Source organism: Apium graveolens, chromosome 4, assembly GCF_009905375.1.
Source record: "Apium graveolens cultivar Ventura chromosome 4, ASM990537v1, whole genome shotgun sequence".
Classification (NCBI taxonomy): domain Eukaryota; kingdom Viridiplantae; phylum Streptophyta; class Magnoliopsida; order Apiales; family Apiaceae; genus Apium; species Apium graveolens.
This window is the reverse complement of record NC_133650.1, coordinates 139578651-139594693: the sequence shown is the minus strand read 5'-3', so window position 1 is coordinate 139594693 and position 16043 is coordinate 139578651. Positions and strand designations below refer to the sequence as shown.

Sequence of the window (16043 nt, the reverse complement as noted above, 5' to 3'; positions counted from 1 at the left end):
ACGCAGTGAGGTTGTTTATAACTAAGAATTAAACTAATAATTATAACTACGATAATAAGATTGATTGAATTAATAAGTATGACAAACATGGGATTCTAACTTCATTAAATACTTCATTCAATAGCCTTATTGTTCTTAACCTTAGCATGCAATGGTGATGACACTAATCAGATAACACGAAACCGATAAACGCCAACTTTCATTGCATGACTACCATACTACCAGATATCCACAAAAGAGATAGAAGCTGAATAGACACCAATTATATTGAGACCCTATATGTCTATAGAATTTGACAACATAACGGTTTAAGCACAAGTTATCTATCTTGATTATACAGGGCAAGTAAGATGGTTAAAATTACCTACGAATCATGCATGACAATACATGAACCTATACTAGCATGGCAAATTCTAAATCCTTAAATTCACTTTTGCTTCATTAAAAATTAACACACTATCTTATAAGTTCGCGACGCTCATAAGACGAATACGCACAACCAACACTAGGATATCATACAATCACCACAAATTAAGGCATCAAACAATTTAACTAAATAAATCCATAATAAATCGGCTAGAAACCCACGATAATGATTAGCCCATAATCGGACTCATCATCAATGTGGGTTCCAATGAAAGCATGGCATATAAAACGTAGTATTTATAACGAATAAATAAAACCAAGTACAAACAAGAGTATAGGTTCAACAAAACAAGAAATGAGCATCCAAGATTATAACTCAAAACAAAGATTCACAAGAATAAACTAGATCGTCTTCGCCTTTGTTGAATTATAATATAGGTCTCTCGTCATCTTCTCCTTGTGCTCTGGTAAGTCTCCTTATTAAAAAACGATCTTGAGTTATCAATATATAGCAGTCCAATCAACCCAGGAGTCCAGAAAATAGAATTGTAATAGAATCAGGATTTTATTATCCCGATACGGCGCGGCCGCGCGCTTCATCAGCGCGGGCGTGCTGGCTTTCTGTACTTCGGCGCGGCCGCGCGCTTGCTCAGTGCGGGCACGCTAGGCTTCTGCCAGAAACAATTTCTTTTCTTTTTCTTTATCTTGCAGCTCCTAGCCGGCTTCAACGAGCTTTTATTCCAACACCACCTTGACACCATATTAGCACCAAAATAATGATAATTCACCTGATTCACAGATTAATGCCTGAAATGCAGAAACACTAGAAAACACGTTAAAACACTTACAAACTTGAGTACAAATGCATCAATCCAAAGCTTATTAGAGCATAATAAAGTGTCATAAATGTCACTCAACAAGTATGCCACAAATGTTATTTAGCATACTTATTGGAATAACATGTTTGCACAGCATATGCCTTTCCATGTTAACCATCATGTGCATGATAATTCTGCAAATGATGAATGGTTTTAAGGGTTCTACTCAATTGACTAAGGATGAATCTCAAATACCTAAGTCAAATAAGGACAAGCCTAAAAAACCCAAGAAAAAGGCTAACAAAACGGGACCCAAGGAAACTTGGGTACCAAAATCAACTTGATTTGATTTTGTTGTGTGCAGGAAAACAGAAAGAATCTTTAGTATTTGGATAGTGGGTGCTCAAGGCACATGACTGGAGATTCTACCCTGCTCACTGAGTTCACGGAGAGAGCTGGCCCAAGTATCACTTTTGGAGATGACAACAAGAGTTATACTGTGAGATATGGCTTGATTTTAAAAGATAATGTCATCATTGAGGAAGTTTCCCTAGTGGATGGACTCAAGCACAATTTGTTGAGTATCAGCCAGCTTTGTGATAAGGACAACTCAGTAACATTCACTTCTGAAGCCTATGTTGTGACCAACAATAAAAACAACAAAGTGGTTCTCACTGATGTGAGAAAAGGAAATGTGTATCTAGCTGACTTCAACTCATAAAATGCAGGATCTATCACTTGTCTCTTTAGCAAGGCAACTTGAGATGAAAGTTGGTTGTGGCACAAGAAGCTGTCCCATCTTAACTTCAAGACTATGAATGAACTAGTCGGGAAAGATTTGGTAAGAGGTATTCCTCAAGTGGAATTCTCTAAGGATGGATTGTGTGATGCCTGTCAGAAAGGAAAACAGATCAAAACATCATTCAGAAAGAAACTTGATTCAATAACTGAAGAACCTCTATAACTACTGCACATGGATTTATTTGGACCAGTCAATGTGTTGTCCATCTCAAAGAAAAGATACTGCCAAGTAATTGGGGATGATTTCTCAAATTTCTCTTGGACATATTTTCTCAAATCAAAAGATGAAGCTAATGAAATCATCATCAATCACATAAGGCAAGTTAACAATCATCCTGATTTCAAAGTTAGAAGAATCAGGAGTGATAATGAAACTGAGTTCAAGAATTCTGTAATGAGATTGTTTTGTGAAAAGAATGGGATCATGCATGAGTTTTCAGCAGCAAGGACCCCACAACAAAATAGAGTGGTGGAAAGGAAGAACAGATCTATTATTGAAGCTGCAAGAATAATGATAGAGGAATCAAAGTTGCCAACATATTTTTGGGCAGAAGATGTAAATACTGCATGCTACACTCAGAATATCTCTTTGGTGAATAAAGCAAAATGCATGACACCCTATCAATTATTCAATAACAGGAAGCCAACATTAAACTTTCTTCATGTTTTTGGCTGTAAATGCTATATCTTAAGGACTCAAACTGATCAAGTGGGAGTATTGATGGGAGTATTGCATCTCTCACTACTCAGTCGCACATTATTTCATATTTGAAGCGCTTGGGTGTTGATTTGTATGTTAGAGAATCAAGTGGTAGCATTGCAAATTTAAAAGTGGAAACTAATCTTGTTTTAAGGGTTATGGAAGCTCAGAAAAGTGATACAGGTTTGGAAGCTATTAGATCCGAGGTGGCAGGTGGAACGAAAACACATTTTTGTGTTGTAAGGAAGGTGTGATATGGTTGGGTGGAAAATTGTGTGTGCCCGCAGACCTGACAATTCGTGAGGAAATTTTGAAGGAGCTCATAGTTCTTCATTCTCTATTCATCCAGGTTCCACTAAGATGTATGGAGATTTGAAGAAGCACTTTTGGTGGAGTGGAATGAAGGGAGACATAGCTGAATTGGTAGGAAAATGTCTTACATGTTAACAAGTGAAGATAGAGCATCAGAGGCCTAGTGGATTGTTGTAGCAGCTAAATGTTCCAATTTGGAAGTGGGAAAATATTACTATGGATTTCGTGACTCATTTGCCGAGAACCTTCAGGAAGAATGATGTCATATGGGTGGTGGTTGATAGACTTACTAAGTCCACTAATTTCTTACCTATTAAGGAGACTACTCATGTTCATGAGTTGGCCGAGATTTTTCAGCGTGATATTGTTAGACTTCATGGTGTGCCTGTATCGATAGTTTCTGATAGGGATATGAGATTTACATTACGTTTTTGGAAGGGATTCCAACAGGCTTGGGGTACGAGGCTTAATTTTAGTATAGCTTATCATCCACAGACTGATGGAAAAATCGATAAGGACGATCCAAACATTGAAGGATATGTTGAGGGCATATGTTTTGGAGTGGATAGGTGATTGGGATAAGTATTTGTATCTGGTTGAGTTTGCATACAATAATAGTTGGCACGCGAGTATAGGTATGCCACCATTTGAGGCTTTATATGGTAGGAGGTGCAGGGGCACCATATTCTTGGGTTGAGGTTGGTGAGAGGGTCATTGAATGACCAGAGTTAGTTAGAATCACTAATGAGAAGGTAGAAAAAGTTAAAGCAAGTTTAAAGGATGCTCGATCGCGCTAAAAGAGTTATGCGTACCAACACCGGAAGTTTGGTGGATTTGAACCGGGTGATCTTGTGTTCTTGAAGGTTTCTCCTTGTAAGGGTGTGAAGCGTTTTGGTATGAAGGGGAAGCTTAGTCCGAGGTATGTTGGACCTTTTGATGTTTGTTAGTCGCTAAACACGCGCTAATAATTCACGCAAGTATACGCAATCGTAAGTAATATAGAATTATTTCTAGTTCATTCCCACGGAGACTGGTTTAGGTTAACTTTGTGATTTATGCACTTATGCACTTATGCAACACTGATATGGCTATTATTCAATGCTAAGACGAATAACAAATTGGGTTTGATTATACTATGATTAACTATTGAAAATTATACTAGAGAACATGAACTAAGAGATTAAAGAGAGTTGAATAATATATGACACAAACATGGGCTTCTAACTTCATTAAATACTTCATTTAATAGCCTTTTCGTTCTTAACCTTAGCATGTAATGGTGATGACACTAATCAGATAACACGAAACTGATAAACGCCAACTTTAGTTGTACGAATACCATACTACTAGACATCCACAAAAGAGATAGAAGCTAAATAGAGACCAATTATATTGAGACCCTATATGTCTATATAATTTGTCAACATAACGGTTTAATGCACAAGTTATCTATCGTGATTACATAGGGCAAGTAAGATGGTCAAAATTACCTATGAATCATGCATAACAATAACACATGAACCTATGCTAGCATGGCAAGTTCTAAATCCTTAAATTTACTTTTGCTTCATTCAAGATTAACACGCTATCTTATAAGTTCGCGACGCTCACAAGACGAATAAGCATAACCAATACTAGGTTATCATACAATCACCACACACTAAGACATCGAAATAAATTAACTAAAGAAATCCATAAATAAATCCGCTAGAACCCCACGATAATGATTAGCCCATAATCGGACTCATCATCAACGTGGGTTCCGATGAAAGCATAATATAATAAACGTAGTCTTTATAAACAATTAATAAACAAAGTACGTAATCCAGAGTATTAGGTTCAACAAAAAAAGAAACGAACATCCAAGATTACAACTTAAAACAAAGATTCACAAGAATAAACTAGATCTTCTTCGCCTTCATTGAATTGTGCTATAGGTCTTCTTGTCATCTGTTGTGCAAGACATGCCTGTATCATAACAAGACTAAGTCATATTGACAACCCTAAGATTAGTTGTATTGTAACCTTAATCTGTAATTTATACTTGTAACACTTAATGTCTGTAAAATATAAATGGAGCAGACTGAAGCATTTTTCCCTAAACAGTGTCAAGCCTAAGAATTCTATCTGGAAGAAGATCAAGAAGGTCATGCCTCAGAAGAATTATGAAGAAGCTTGGAGTTGAATAATTTTGTTTGGTGAAAAACATTCTAAGTCAAGATCTCTACAAATCACAGAATTAGTGTTATAGAGAAGTCATTTGAGAACTCAGAAAGACCTATCGAGAACTCAGGAATTGTCTATCGAGAAATCAGGAAATGCTATTGGGGATATCGATAAGTCGGATACCCATTCGAGAACTCAGAGATATCGACAAGTATACATTCATTAGAGAACTCTGAGTTATCGATAAGCCAAAGTCCATTAGAGAACTCTGAGTTATCGATAAACCAAAATTCACTAGAGAACTCAGAGTTGTCGATAAGTCAAGTCAACAATGAAGTTTCAGAGATATCGACAAGCCAACATGCCTATCGAGATGTTGAGTTCTCTACAGCTTAATTGGAGATCTCGAAGTGAAGAAATATCTCTAAGTACAGAATTGCAGAACAGTTCAATATCCAAGGTTGCAAATCAACAAACAATTCACACAGCTGGATTGACAAGTCTACAAAAAGCAGCTTGAGAGATGTGCAAGATTAATGGTGAAGATTAACTGACAAAGGAGGATCAACCAATACACAGTGGATGAAGATATGCTAATCTAGATATGGAAATCTCACTTTTCCTTTAAATAGAAGTGATTAGTGATAGGTTAGAAAAGTGATTAGCACTTCTTATTGTTCACTGTGTAAATCAAAGTTAACTATCATATAAAGTTAACTGAGGTCCTTTGTTTAAGATAGGACTGAATAGATTAGAAATTGTATTCTCTCTCAAGAAAGAAGCTAAGTTCTAAACCACGAACTTAGAGATTTTGTAGCAAAACACTGCTTGATTTTTAATATAAAATTAAGTGAGTTTTGAAGATCTTTGTTTTACATATTTGCATTGTTATTTATGTTTAACATCTATTCTACAAAATCATTGATAACAACCAACTGCTAAACCCAAAGTCGATCAAAAAGTAAATATTTAAGCCAAAACACATTCACCCCCCCCGGTGTTGTATTCATATCTAACAAGTGGTATTAGAGCAAAATCTGAAAGTAAACAGATTAGATCTTGGAAAAATGAATACATAGAAAATCAGTAGTATCAAGATTCCTCCCTTTGATAAGGCCAACTACACTTTATGGAAAAAGAAAATATTGCTGTTTATAAGAATGGCCAATCACCTTTACATTCAGATCCTCAAGAATGGGCCCTTCACTCCTATGGTTAGAGTTGAGGAAACCACAGATGGAGACATGGTTATTCCAGCTCATTATGCTCCCAAGGATGCCTCTGAGTATACTGAAACTGAAATAGAGAAAGTTTCCCTAGACAGTGCTTTGCAACTGATACTAATTGAGTCACTTGACAATGTAATGTATAATAACATTGTCAACTGTGACACTGCTAAACAGATCTGGGAAAAGATTAAGATACTCTGTGAAGGAACTGAGGAGGTTAGGTCAAATCAAAGAAGGATATTGATTTCTCAGTATGAGGGTTTTATGGCTAAACCAAAGGAAGGTATTACTGATGTGTTTGAAAGGTTTAATAAACTGATAAATGACTTGCAGCTTCATGATAAATTTTATGATGTTGAAGAAGTGAATTTGAAGTTCTTGCTTACTCTCCCTGATCATTTGGAACAAAAGATCTCTGCAATCAGAGAAGGAAGGGATTTGAGTAGAATCACACTGGAAGTGCTCTATGGGGTTCTGAAAACTTATGAACTTGAAATGATTCAAAAGAAATCATTAAGGGCTGGTCAAGGATATGTAATGGATGGATCAAGTGCACTAATTGTGAATGATGGCCAGACCTCTAATGATGAACAAAGATCCCAAACTCCAGAAATTTCTACAAGTGAGAAAAGAGTCAATGATACTAAAGAGCAAATCATACTGGAATTGGATGAAGAAGATGAGTTCTACACTCTTGATGAGCTTGATGAGCTAGACAAATCAATGGCTTACTTGGCTAGAAAATTCTCTAACATTAGAGTGAAGAAACCAAGATTTTTCAAGAGCAGAGGACAGTCCTTCAACAAAGACAGCAGTTAAAAGGAAAAGGGAAGTACACTCCTGATAGCAAAACTGGCTACAAAACTGGATCTGTTGATAGATCATACATAAGGTGCTTTAACTGTGATGAGTTGGGCCATTTTGCTACAGAATGTAGGAAACCCAAGAAGGCAAAGAAAGACAAAGCCTATCTTAGATTTGAATTTAGTTTTTCTTGGTAGATTTGAATTTAAATTTTGAATGGTCCAACAATATTTAATTTTGGATTGGATTTTATAAAACTCTATGCTAACTCAAGTGTTGTCATTCCTCTATATTACTTATTATTTGGGACTTATATACATAAAAAAAATTGAATAATGCTAAATGTATCAAAATAATTTCTAAAATAGCTGTCAAAAAATATATGAGATGTTTTAATTAATTGACTCATATTAACATGTAGGGTCTCTGACATCCCATATTTTGAGAAAATCTTTTTATAAACTCTGAAATTATTGTAAAAAATTAATCTCCGCGTTCTTGGTATGTATATTTAGATACTTTCTTTTTCTTATTTCTTAGCTACGCAAAAGATGGGAGAATTATTTGATATACCTTACAAAAAGAGTGATTCCACATTTTATATTATTTTAGAAAAGGTTTGGAAATAGAGCTGTTATAAAATTGCAGGTTCAAATATGAATTGTAGGTGACCGTTGTTAGAAATAGAATAAAGAAAGAGAAATAAGAAAATTAGGAGGCTGTTGGAAAAGGCCCAAATAAATTGACTTAGGAGTTCATTTAATATTAGTTAAACTGAGGAGTCTGTTTAGAAACACTTGGAGTTGCTCTTACATGCAATATTTTTGTGTCCACATGATCTAGGTAATTGTCCATGGCCTCACATGATCTAGGTAATTGTCCATGGCCTCACATGATCTAGGTAATTGTCCATGGCCTTACTGTTATTAGTTCTATATATGTGGTTTCTCATCTATCATGTACAACCATATTTTATTTCAATATATATATATATATATATATATATATATTAAACATGTGTTATTTAAGGCTATCCTGGCATACGCTATGTATGCGTCACTCATATACGTCACTCATATATTTACATAAATATTTTTATTGATATTGATGGTCTTGTATGAGTATCATATGGAATCTTGTTAAATTTTAAAAAATATCAATAATACATATATATTTAACATGTGTTATTATATAAACATAACGACATGTGCACATTATTATAGATATCCTTTTTTATGCAACCTGTGTTTTGTACTGATAATTTAATTATATATTTGATTAAGATTATTATTGTTTTGTCTAGTTTTGTTCTTACGCGTGGCTTGTTTAATTTTATAATATTAATGGACTTATTTAAGTTGTGACATGTTTTATAATTATTTTGTAATATATTTAAATTACATATGTCTTTTAAGTTTTTTTAAAATTAATTGAGTTGTTATATACATATTAAAGGATAAATATGTCCAAGTGAGTATATACATGTTTAGCCAAACTAAAATTTGTTTTAGTTAATTTATTTGTTACTTGTTTTGTTTTTGTTTTGACTTGTAATAGCTAATTAAAAGAACGGTTTGTTTAGTGTGTGTCAATGGATACATGATAAAAGAAAATATGACAGATGAATTATAAAAATTTTATTAGTAAAAATTTTTGTTAATGCACTAATATTAATAAACTCTTCCCCAATATTTCGAGGAACACCTCTACCTACACTAAACATATGCCCATGTACAGGTAATAGAAAAATCCATAAGCAAGTGAAGCTCACTCGCTGTTATCCAACGATGAAAACAAGTCTTTCTTACTGCTCCAAGTGAAGAAGGTGAAGAAGCTGTTTTACTCTAGGACATCACATGGCCCCTTCCACAGTTATAACTCCTGCTTCACTTACACTGATCCTCCTTCTCTCTCTAGAATTTTGAGGTTGGTTTTTGTTTATAGTGAATTTTATATTTGATTTATTGATTATTAAATGTGGGTTTGTTTTGTTTTGTTTTTAGGTGAATTTTAACAATGATGGAGGATGGGAGTGTGTTCAAGTCAATTTTTGCAATTTTGCAGTGGTGGGGTTTTAATGTTCCTGTCATTATCATCAACAAATGGATCTTTCAGGTCTTTTTCTTTATTCTCTTTCTCAGTTTCTTATTTATTTTGTTTATGGATTTTTTTTTTATTTTTTTTGTTAAATTTCCAGTTTTTGAATGCTTGTGTTATAATTCATTTTTTTTCTTGCATTTGAATTTTTGTGTGTTAAGTGGTGAGCTGTTAGTTTTCGAGCTTTATTTTTTTTGCCCATTAAAGACATTGTTGTGTGAAGATGAGAGATGAGTATAGGGTTTGATAATGTAAGTTGTTACTTTGTATGTTTTCAGTTAAATTAGTAAGATGATCTAGTGATCAAGAGCGCTTTCATTTGCCTTTGCAGCACATGCTCTTAGGTACATTTTGTAGTGTGCTCCAAGTGGCCGGTGGATAACTTATTTTAGCTGTTAAAGTTGAGGTTTTTATTTGTTAATGTATGGGAGAGGAAATTTATAAGTGTTTGGGTCTCTTTCCTTAACCGCCTTCTTATTTAACTTTAAAAGGTGCCTGGACCTGATTGAGAACTATATAGAAGGGAAAGTCTTAGGTTTGGTATCAGGGTTACATGGATGTATCTAATTGAGTGTTCAGGGCACTATAATTCTATGCAGTAAAGAGAAAATGTACTGTATATATTTCATTGCATTAATTGTGGAGAAAGCAGACAAGAGTATCTGTAAGTTTTGGCGTTAGTCATAGTTGTTTTCAGACAGTAGATATGTTTTAATTATGTAGGTAATTGATGTTTTCGGCTTTAAAAACACTACCATTTACCAGGTGGTTGAGCTTGTTTACTATAAACCGCGGCTCAAGTTTCTTTCTTATATACACGATTTCATGCTAATATTCAGGTTTTTGAATTTTGATAGTCTTTAAATAAACAGAAACTGGAATTTCAATTCCCTTTGTCAGTATCGTGTATACACTTTATATGCTCGGCTATTGGTGCATTCGTTGTTATCAAGGTGCTGAAGCTTAAGCCTCTTATTATTGTTGAATCTGAAGATCGTTGGAAAAAGAATATTTCCCATGTCCTTCGTGTTCTGTATCAATATAGTTTTGGGGAATGTGAGTCTACGTTACATTCCCGTTTCTTTTATGCAAACCATAAAGTCGTTTACACCAGCAACCACAAATTAGCCTCTTAATCATGTCGACCTATTCACCCTTTCCATTCTTGAATCCTTCATCTTGTTAACTTGTCTATTTTGATGAATTTTAAACAGTGTTTTTGCAGTGGCTGGTCTGGAGAAAATACTTTGACTGGCGAATTTGGGCATCTTTGGTTCCGATTGTTGGCGGAATACTTCTCACTTCTTTGACAGAACTAAGCTTTAACATGCTTGGATTTTGCGCCGCCTTATTTGGATGCCTTGCTACTTCAACCAAAACTATACTTGCTGAGTTGCTCCTTCATGGCTTTAAATTTGACAGGTATCATCTCACCACCATCTTCTTTGTTTTCATTCCTTGCAACTTAAAAGACAATTTAAACACATTTCTTTTTCACTTTCTCTAATGAGTAAAAAAATTCCCAAAAAGTGAGGTGTTGGTTTGTGATTGGTTGATTGCTCATCAATGTGATGGACCCCACGTGCGTTAATATGAGTCCCACCAATTAAAACATGCCATCTTTATTTTGGGAGTTATTTTTGTACCTCTAGCACTACTCTTTTCTAATTGAATGGTTCATTACTTCTTTAACATTTTGCAAACTTATTTACTTGGATTTTTAATGCATAGGTACTCATAAACAGTAATCTAAGTAATATTCTATCTAATTGGATTTTTTTTGTTTTAATTTCTTCAGTTTAATATATTTCCAACCTGGAATGAGATTGCAGAACTCAGTGTCACTTGACTACTTGCCAGACCATATGTCATGTACGCTTATTTATTATATTTTCTGAAGTTGTGTATGAACTATTTGAACTTGATATAATAAATAAAAAGCCACTATTCTCGTTGCTTAATTAATTTCTAATGTAATTCGTGCTGGGCTCTCAGATATAGTTCTCTCTTTAGAAGATTTCGTGTGTTTTCTTTAAATTTGAAAGTCTATTAAAAACTAGTATTTAAGATAGTCTATTAACTAATTGAGCTATTGAAATTTAGGATATCAATTGGTCTGAGGTCCGGGTTTCAGGTGGTATCCTTCAACTGCTCATGTGTATCTTTATTCGTCAAGTTTAAGGGGTTTTTAGGCTACAACTTTTCGCATTAGTGGCTATCTACTGGCTTTTGCCTAGCTTGGTAACTGTTTTATTGAAGGACATATATGAATCTAGGATGCGAAATTAATATGTTGATACATGGGACCCTGAAATTGAGTATTATGATGCTAAGGAGTGGTCTATTATACAAAGTAATGCTTATCTTTTGAGGTTTTTTCTCTTTAGGTAAAACGAGGTCTTGTCTACTGGAAAATGATAGTTTCCTATATTTGATTTATGAGTGGAGTCTAGCCTTGTTACACCGTAATTGTTCTGTGTGGCTACATCAGTTTTGATGTTAAGTTGTATAAAAAACACTTCTATGCCCTTTAACATACTTTATAGTTTATAGAGACTTTGTAAATAAAGAGGTGGCAAGAGTATAAGAAGCATTTGTAAATTGCAGATGTTTGGTTCCATCAATTATCTAGTATTTGCACCATATAATAGATAGTTGCAGGATATATATGAATGATCAGATACGTATGTTTGGTATTTGCATTAGTGCATCAAATAGATATTGCTACGTAGCACCTAACTGGTTTTATTAAGAATTGAAAAAAAAATATTAAAATTTTACTAGGTTCATACAAGAAAATAAAGCAGGACGGCAGGCCAAGTCAACTAAAGTAACTCAGATAGTGATACTAAGATTAATTAGCAGCCTACGGCAAGCTCTTACTCCAATTATTTTGGGTATCAACTCGCGTTACTCTAACACTCTTGATTCTTTGTTGATGGACAAAGAATCAGTACATGTATACTTCCCATTTTCTCCTACTATGAGATTTCGTCTAACCTAAACTGAATCGCATGACTCCTTGTAAATGTGTAGCTATTATGTCTCTCGCATAGTATGCAAGCAACTGACAGTTTTGAAAGTCTTGGTTGTCCTCACTGTATAATAATAGTACATTGTTCTTTCAATACCAATGATTGATAATAAATATTCATTTCCTGCATTCTGGGTCCATCAGAAGTCGGAGATCTTATCGATACTACTTTGGATAATTATAGTATATTCTGCCTTGACTCCTATATGACAACTAAGTATACATTGATATATCATATGTACATTTGGATGAAGAAATTTTCATTATTTGATTTATTATCAAAATATTACTATTATATAATTGCTTAACTAAACTTGATCCACAAATTATGTGTAGAGTGTGTCGACTAAATTAAAAAAAAAAACTTATCCACTAGGTAGAGGTATTTATTTTCGTCATGTTGAATTATTACTATTACTACAGAGTTGACAAAAATCATTTCTTTGACCTTTTTTTAGGAAACTAGAACAAGCTGGTACTTTATTCAATTAGGAATTTGACAAGTAGCATTCAGTATCAATTTTTTTTAATGTAGCTTCTATGTGGAAAATCATAGTTTAATCTCGGATACAAAATTTGGATATAATCTTGGGTCTGAACTCTAAAGCACCGCTAGAGTTAAAATTTATTTGGTGACTCAAAACCTATACATTACTATTTAACAAAAACATTTTCTGCAACTATGATTTTGGCAAGAAGCATTGTTCGTGTATGGTTATTAATTTTGTTGATGACGCTGATAAAATATTCCGTTCACTGTCTGTAGTATAAATACTGTGTACTACAGGGCACCTTTTGCAACTATGATCTTGGCGGTACCGGCCCTACTGCTGGAAGGGACTGGCGTATTACACTGGGTCCAAACATGCCCCTCTCTTCTCTCCTCACTTGTGATCATTTTTGGCCCAGGAATGATGGCTTTCTGCCTTAATTTCTCTATATTTTACGTGATTCACTCTACAACTGCTGTCACGTTTAATGTTGCTGGAAATATGAAGGCGAGGCATCATGTTTGCAGGTTCATTATAATCTTCCATAAAACAGAGAACTGATTGTCATCATTCATAGGCAACATACTATTATATTTATTAGATCATGCTTTCAGAACTAGTTTGAATGCCTATTACCTGGTTCTTTGCAAACAAATAGCATTTGATTGTAATACGTCACTTTTATAATCTGATTTGACAGAACCAAATGGACCTGTGGTAGAGAAATAGTAATGATTTACAAGTTTTCTGAATACATGCTTGCAAATTTAATGTAACATCATTTGTTTGTACAAGGGAAAAGATATACCCTACTGAAGGGATGAAAATTTTGTTAATCTTACAAGAATGCACAAGTGATGATTGTGAACAATCAGGAAATAGCTAAACCTATAAATTGTCATCAACTTGTAGTCAACGAGTTTTTGTTCTTGTTAACAGGTTGCTGTTGCTGTTACATATTCAGGAACCCGATCTCCCTTATGAATGCTGTCGGATGCACAGTGACACTTGTTGGATGTACATTGTATGGGTATATAAGGCATTTGCTCTCCCAACAGCTACCAGCAACTCCTAGGACACCAGAAACTCCGCGAAATCGTATAGAGATGGCTCAGCTTATAAAAGATAAATTAGATGATAAAGTTTAATGTAATTAGTCAAAATATTATGCTTCCGGCCCTGGGAAAATAGTAGTAGGTATAAATAGAAACAGTCTGAAACACCCGGCTACATTCGTGTATTTCTTGTGTAGATTAATGAAGCAAATCTTAGTTCTTCCTATTCTCATTTTCATCATCCCTTTGCACCTCCTGCCTGGAAAATTAGTGTCAGGACTAGAGATATTAAAGAAGCAATCTGAAATGCTCTGTTTCTTAAATCTATGTTGCAGTTCTCTATTTTCTAGTTGTGTTTTTATTTGCTAGTTATAACTTACGTGGGAGTAGTTTTTAAAGGCATTGTAAGAAAGCCAGGATTTGAAGGGAATGTTGGGCTTGTTGAGCAGGCCTAATTCCACATTAGTATGATAGTTCGTTTTGGGCCGAACCCGCACGAGTTTGTTTTTGGACACCTTCTAAAAGGCCTCATACTAATTTGAGTTGTCTGACCGCTTATATTCTAGCAAACTGTCTCGTCCCTCCCACAAAGGATGTGGGATAACTTCTAACAATCTCCCTCTTCACACATCGGGCCCGATACCTGTCAATTCTGCTTCCTTCAGTGTGACCAGACTCTCTCTCGACCCATACTGAAAGTCCATCAGGCTATTTGCCCCCCTAGACCAATACTGGAAGGCCCGTCTGCCTTTTCCTTCAACCCACTCTGGGGCAAGCTCATCTACATCTTCCTAGATCACTTCTGGAGTCCGGTTGCCTATTATTCTAGCAAACTGCCCCTCCCACAAACGATGTGGGACAACTTCTAACAATCTCCCCCGTCACACATCGGCCCCGACACCTGTTGATTCTGCTTTCTTCAATGTGACCAGACTCTCCCTCGACCCATACTGAAAGTGCATCAGGCTATCTGCCCCCCTAGACCCATACTGGAAGGCCCGTCTGCGTTTTCCTTCAACCCATTCTGGGGCAAACCCATCTGCCTCTTCCTAGGTCACTTCTGGAGCCCTTCTTTGATTGTTATGGACCGTTTATAACCTGAAATTCTGATACCACTTGTTGGGTTTGTTGAACAGGCCTAACTCCATATTAGTATGATATTGTTCATTTTGGGTCGAGCCCGCACAAATTTGTTTTTGGGCACCTCCCAAAAGACTTCATATTAATTGGAGTTGTCTGACTACTTATATTATAGCAAACTACCCCTCCCACAAACGATACGAGACAACTTCTAACAAACTCCTAAGAGGAAGTCCTTTGGTGGATAAAATGTGGCCAGTGGAGGGAAGCCTTCCTACAGGGTGTTATGAACTATAAGAGGCTTTCTTTGCTGTTCTTGTCAATGTTTCATAGTCCCTTTGTTATTCCTTGTTAAGTTCTTTTTAAGATTAGGAGGGTGAGAGAGGGAAATGCCATTTTACCAAACGTTGCGGTCTTCAAAACTTGACAAGTGATGAGTAATGAAGATGCCAATATAAATCTTTGATATACAATTTGTCTGTCCCAAATTCTAAATATAAGAAGGTTTACAGTTTGAAAAATATTAAATTTCTGATAGGAAATATTTCAACGTTGCTTAAATATTTTAAACTTAAGATTCCTAAAGCGCGACTGACGGATAACTTAACGCAACTTCTATCAAATAAATGATTAACATATAATAAAGAAAATCAGACCAACTTTTAACTTTATTTTATATATATATTGAAAAAGTCATTCTTTAACATATTACAAAAATAAATACATACGAGGATTGAAATCCACAAATTAACCCCCATTAGAGCATCTCCAAGAGTATTATGTAAACTTATTAGGTAAAACACTATTACCTAAAATTTTGTTCTACTTGTAAGGATTTATACTTCAGTCATATTAGTTATATTCATTAGCTATATCCAAAATATTATTTTATTTTTATTTTTTAATATAAAATTAAAATTAATTTAAGCTATTTATGTTCAATACAATTGAAAATAAAACATATATTTAAATCAAAAATATTTAATGACAATATTTTTATTTTTTTATATTTATGAAAATATTTTAAAGTAAATATTATAAAATAAAAAATTATTGCAAATATAAATATAATAACATATTTAAAAATGGA

The 16043-nt window shown here is 34.6% G+C and overlaps 1 protein-coding gene across 6 annotated transcripts; it reads left to right on the top strand.

Moving 5' to 3' along the window:
- The first annotated feature begins 8881 nt into the window (after positions 1 to 8881).
- On the top strand, positions 8882 to 14093 carry LOC141720317 (UDP-galactose transporter 1-like). Of its 6 annotated transcripts, XR_012574231.1 has the most exons (6): positions 8882 to 9122; positions 9200 to 9311; positions 10519 to 10715; positions 11092 to 11165; positions 13115 to 13345; positions 13758 to 14093. XR_012574231.1 is itself a non-coding variant. In XM_074522657.1 (5 exons), the coding sequence occupies exons 2-5, from the start codon at positions 9213 to 9215 to the stop codon at positions 13891 to 13893; spliced, it is 663 nt and encodes a 220-aa protein (XP_074378758.1). In that variant the 5' UTR covers positions 8894 to 9122; positions 9200 to 9212; the 3' UTR covers positions 13894 to 14093. The 6 variants fall into 6 exon arrangements, 5 of the variants coding, with proteins under 5 accessions (XP_074378758.1, XP_074378757.1, XP_074378761.1 ...); XM_074522657.1 differs by lacking the exon at positions 11092 to 11165 and having other exon boundaries at positions 8894 to 9122; XM_074522656.1 differs by lacking the exon at positions 11092 to 11165 and having other exon boundaries at positions 8896 to 9122; positions 13094 to 13345.
- Positions 14094 to 16043: the final 1950 nt, after the last annotated feature.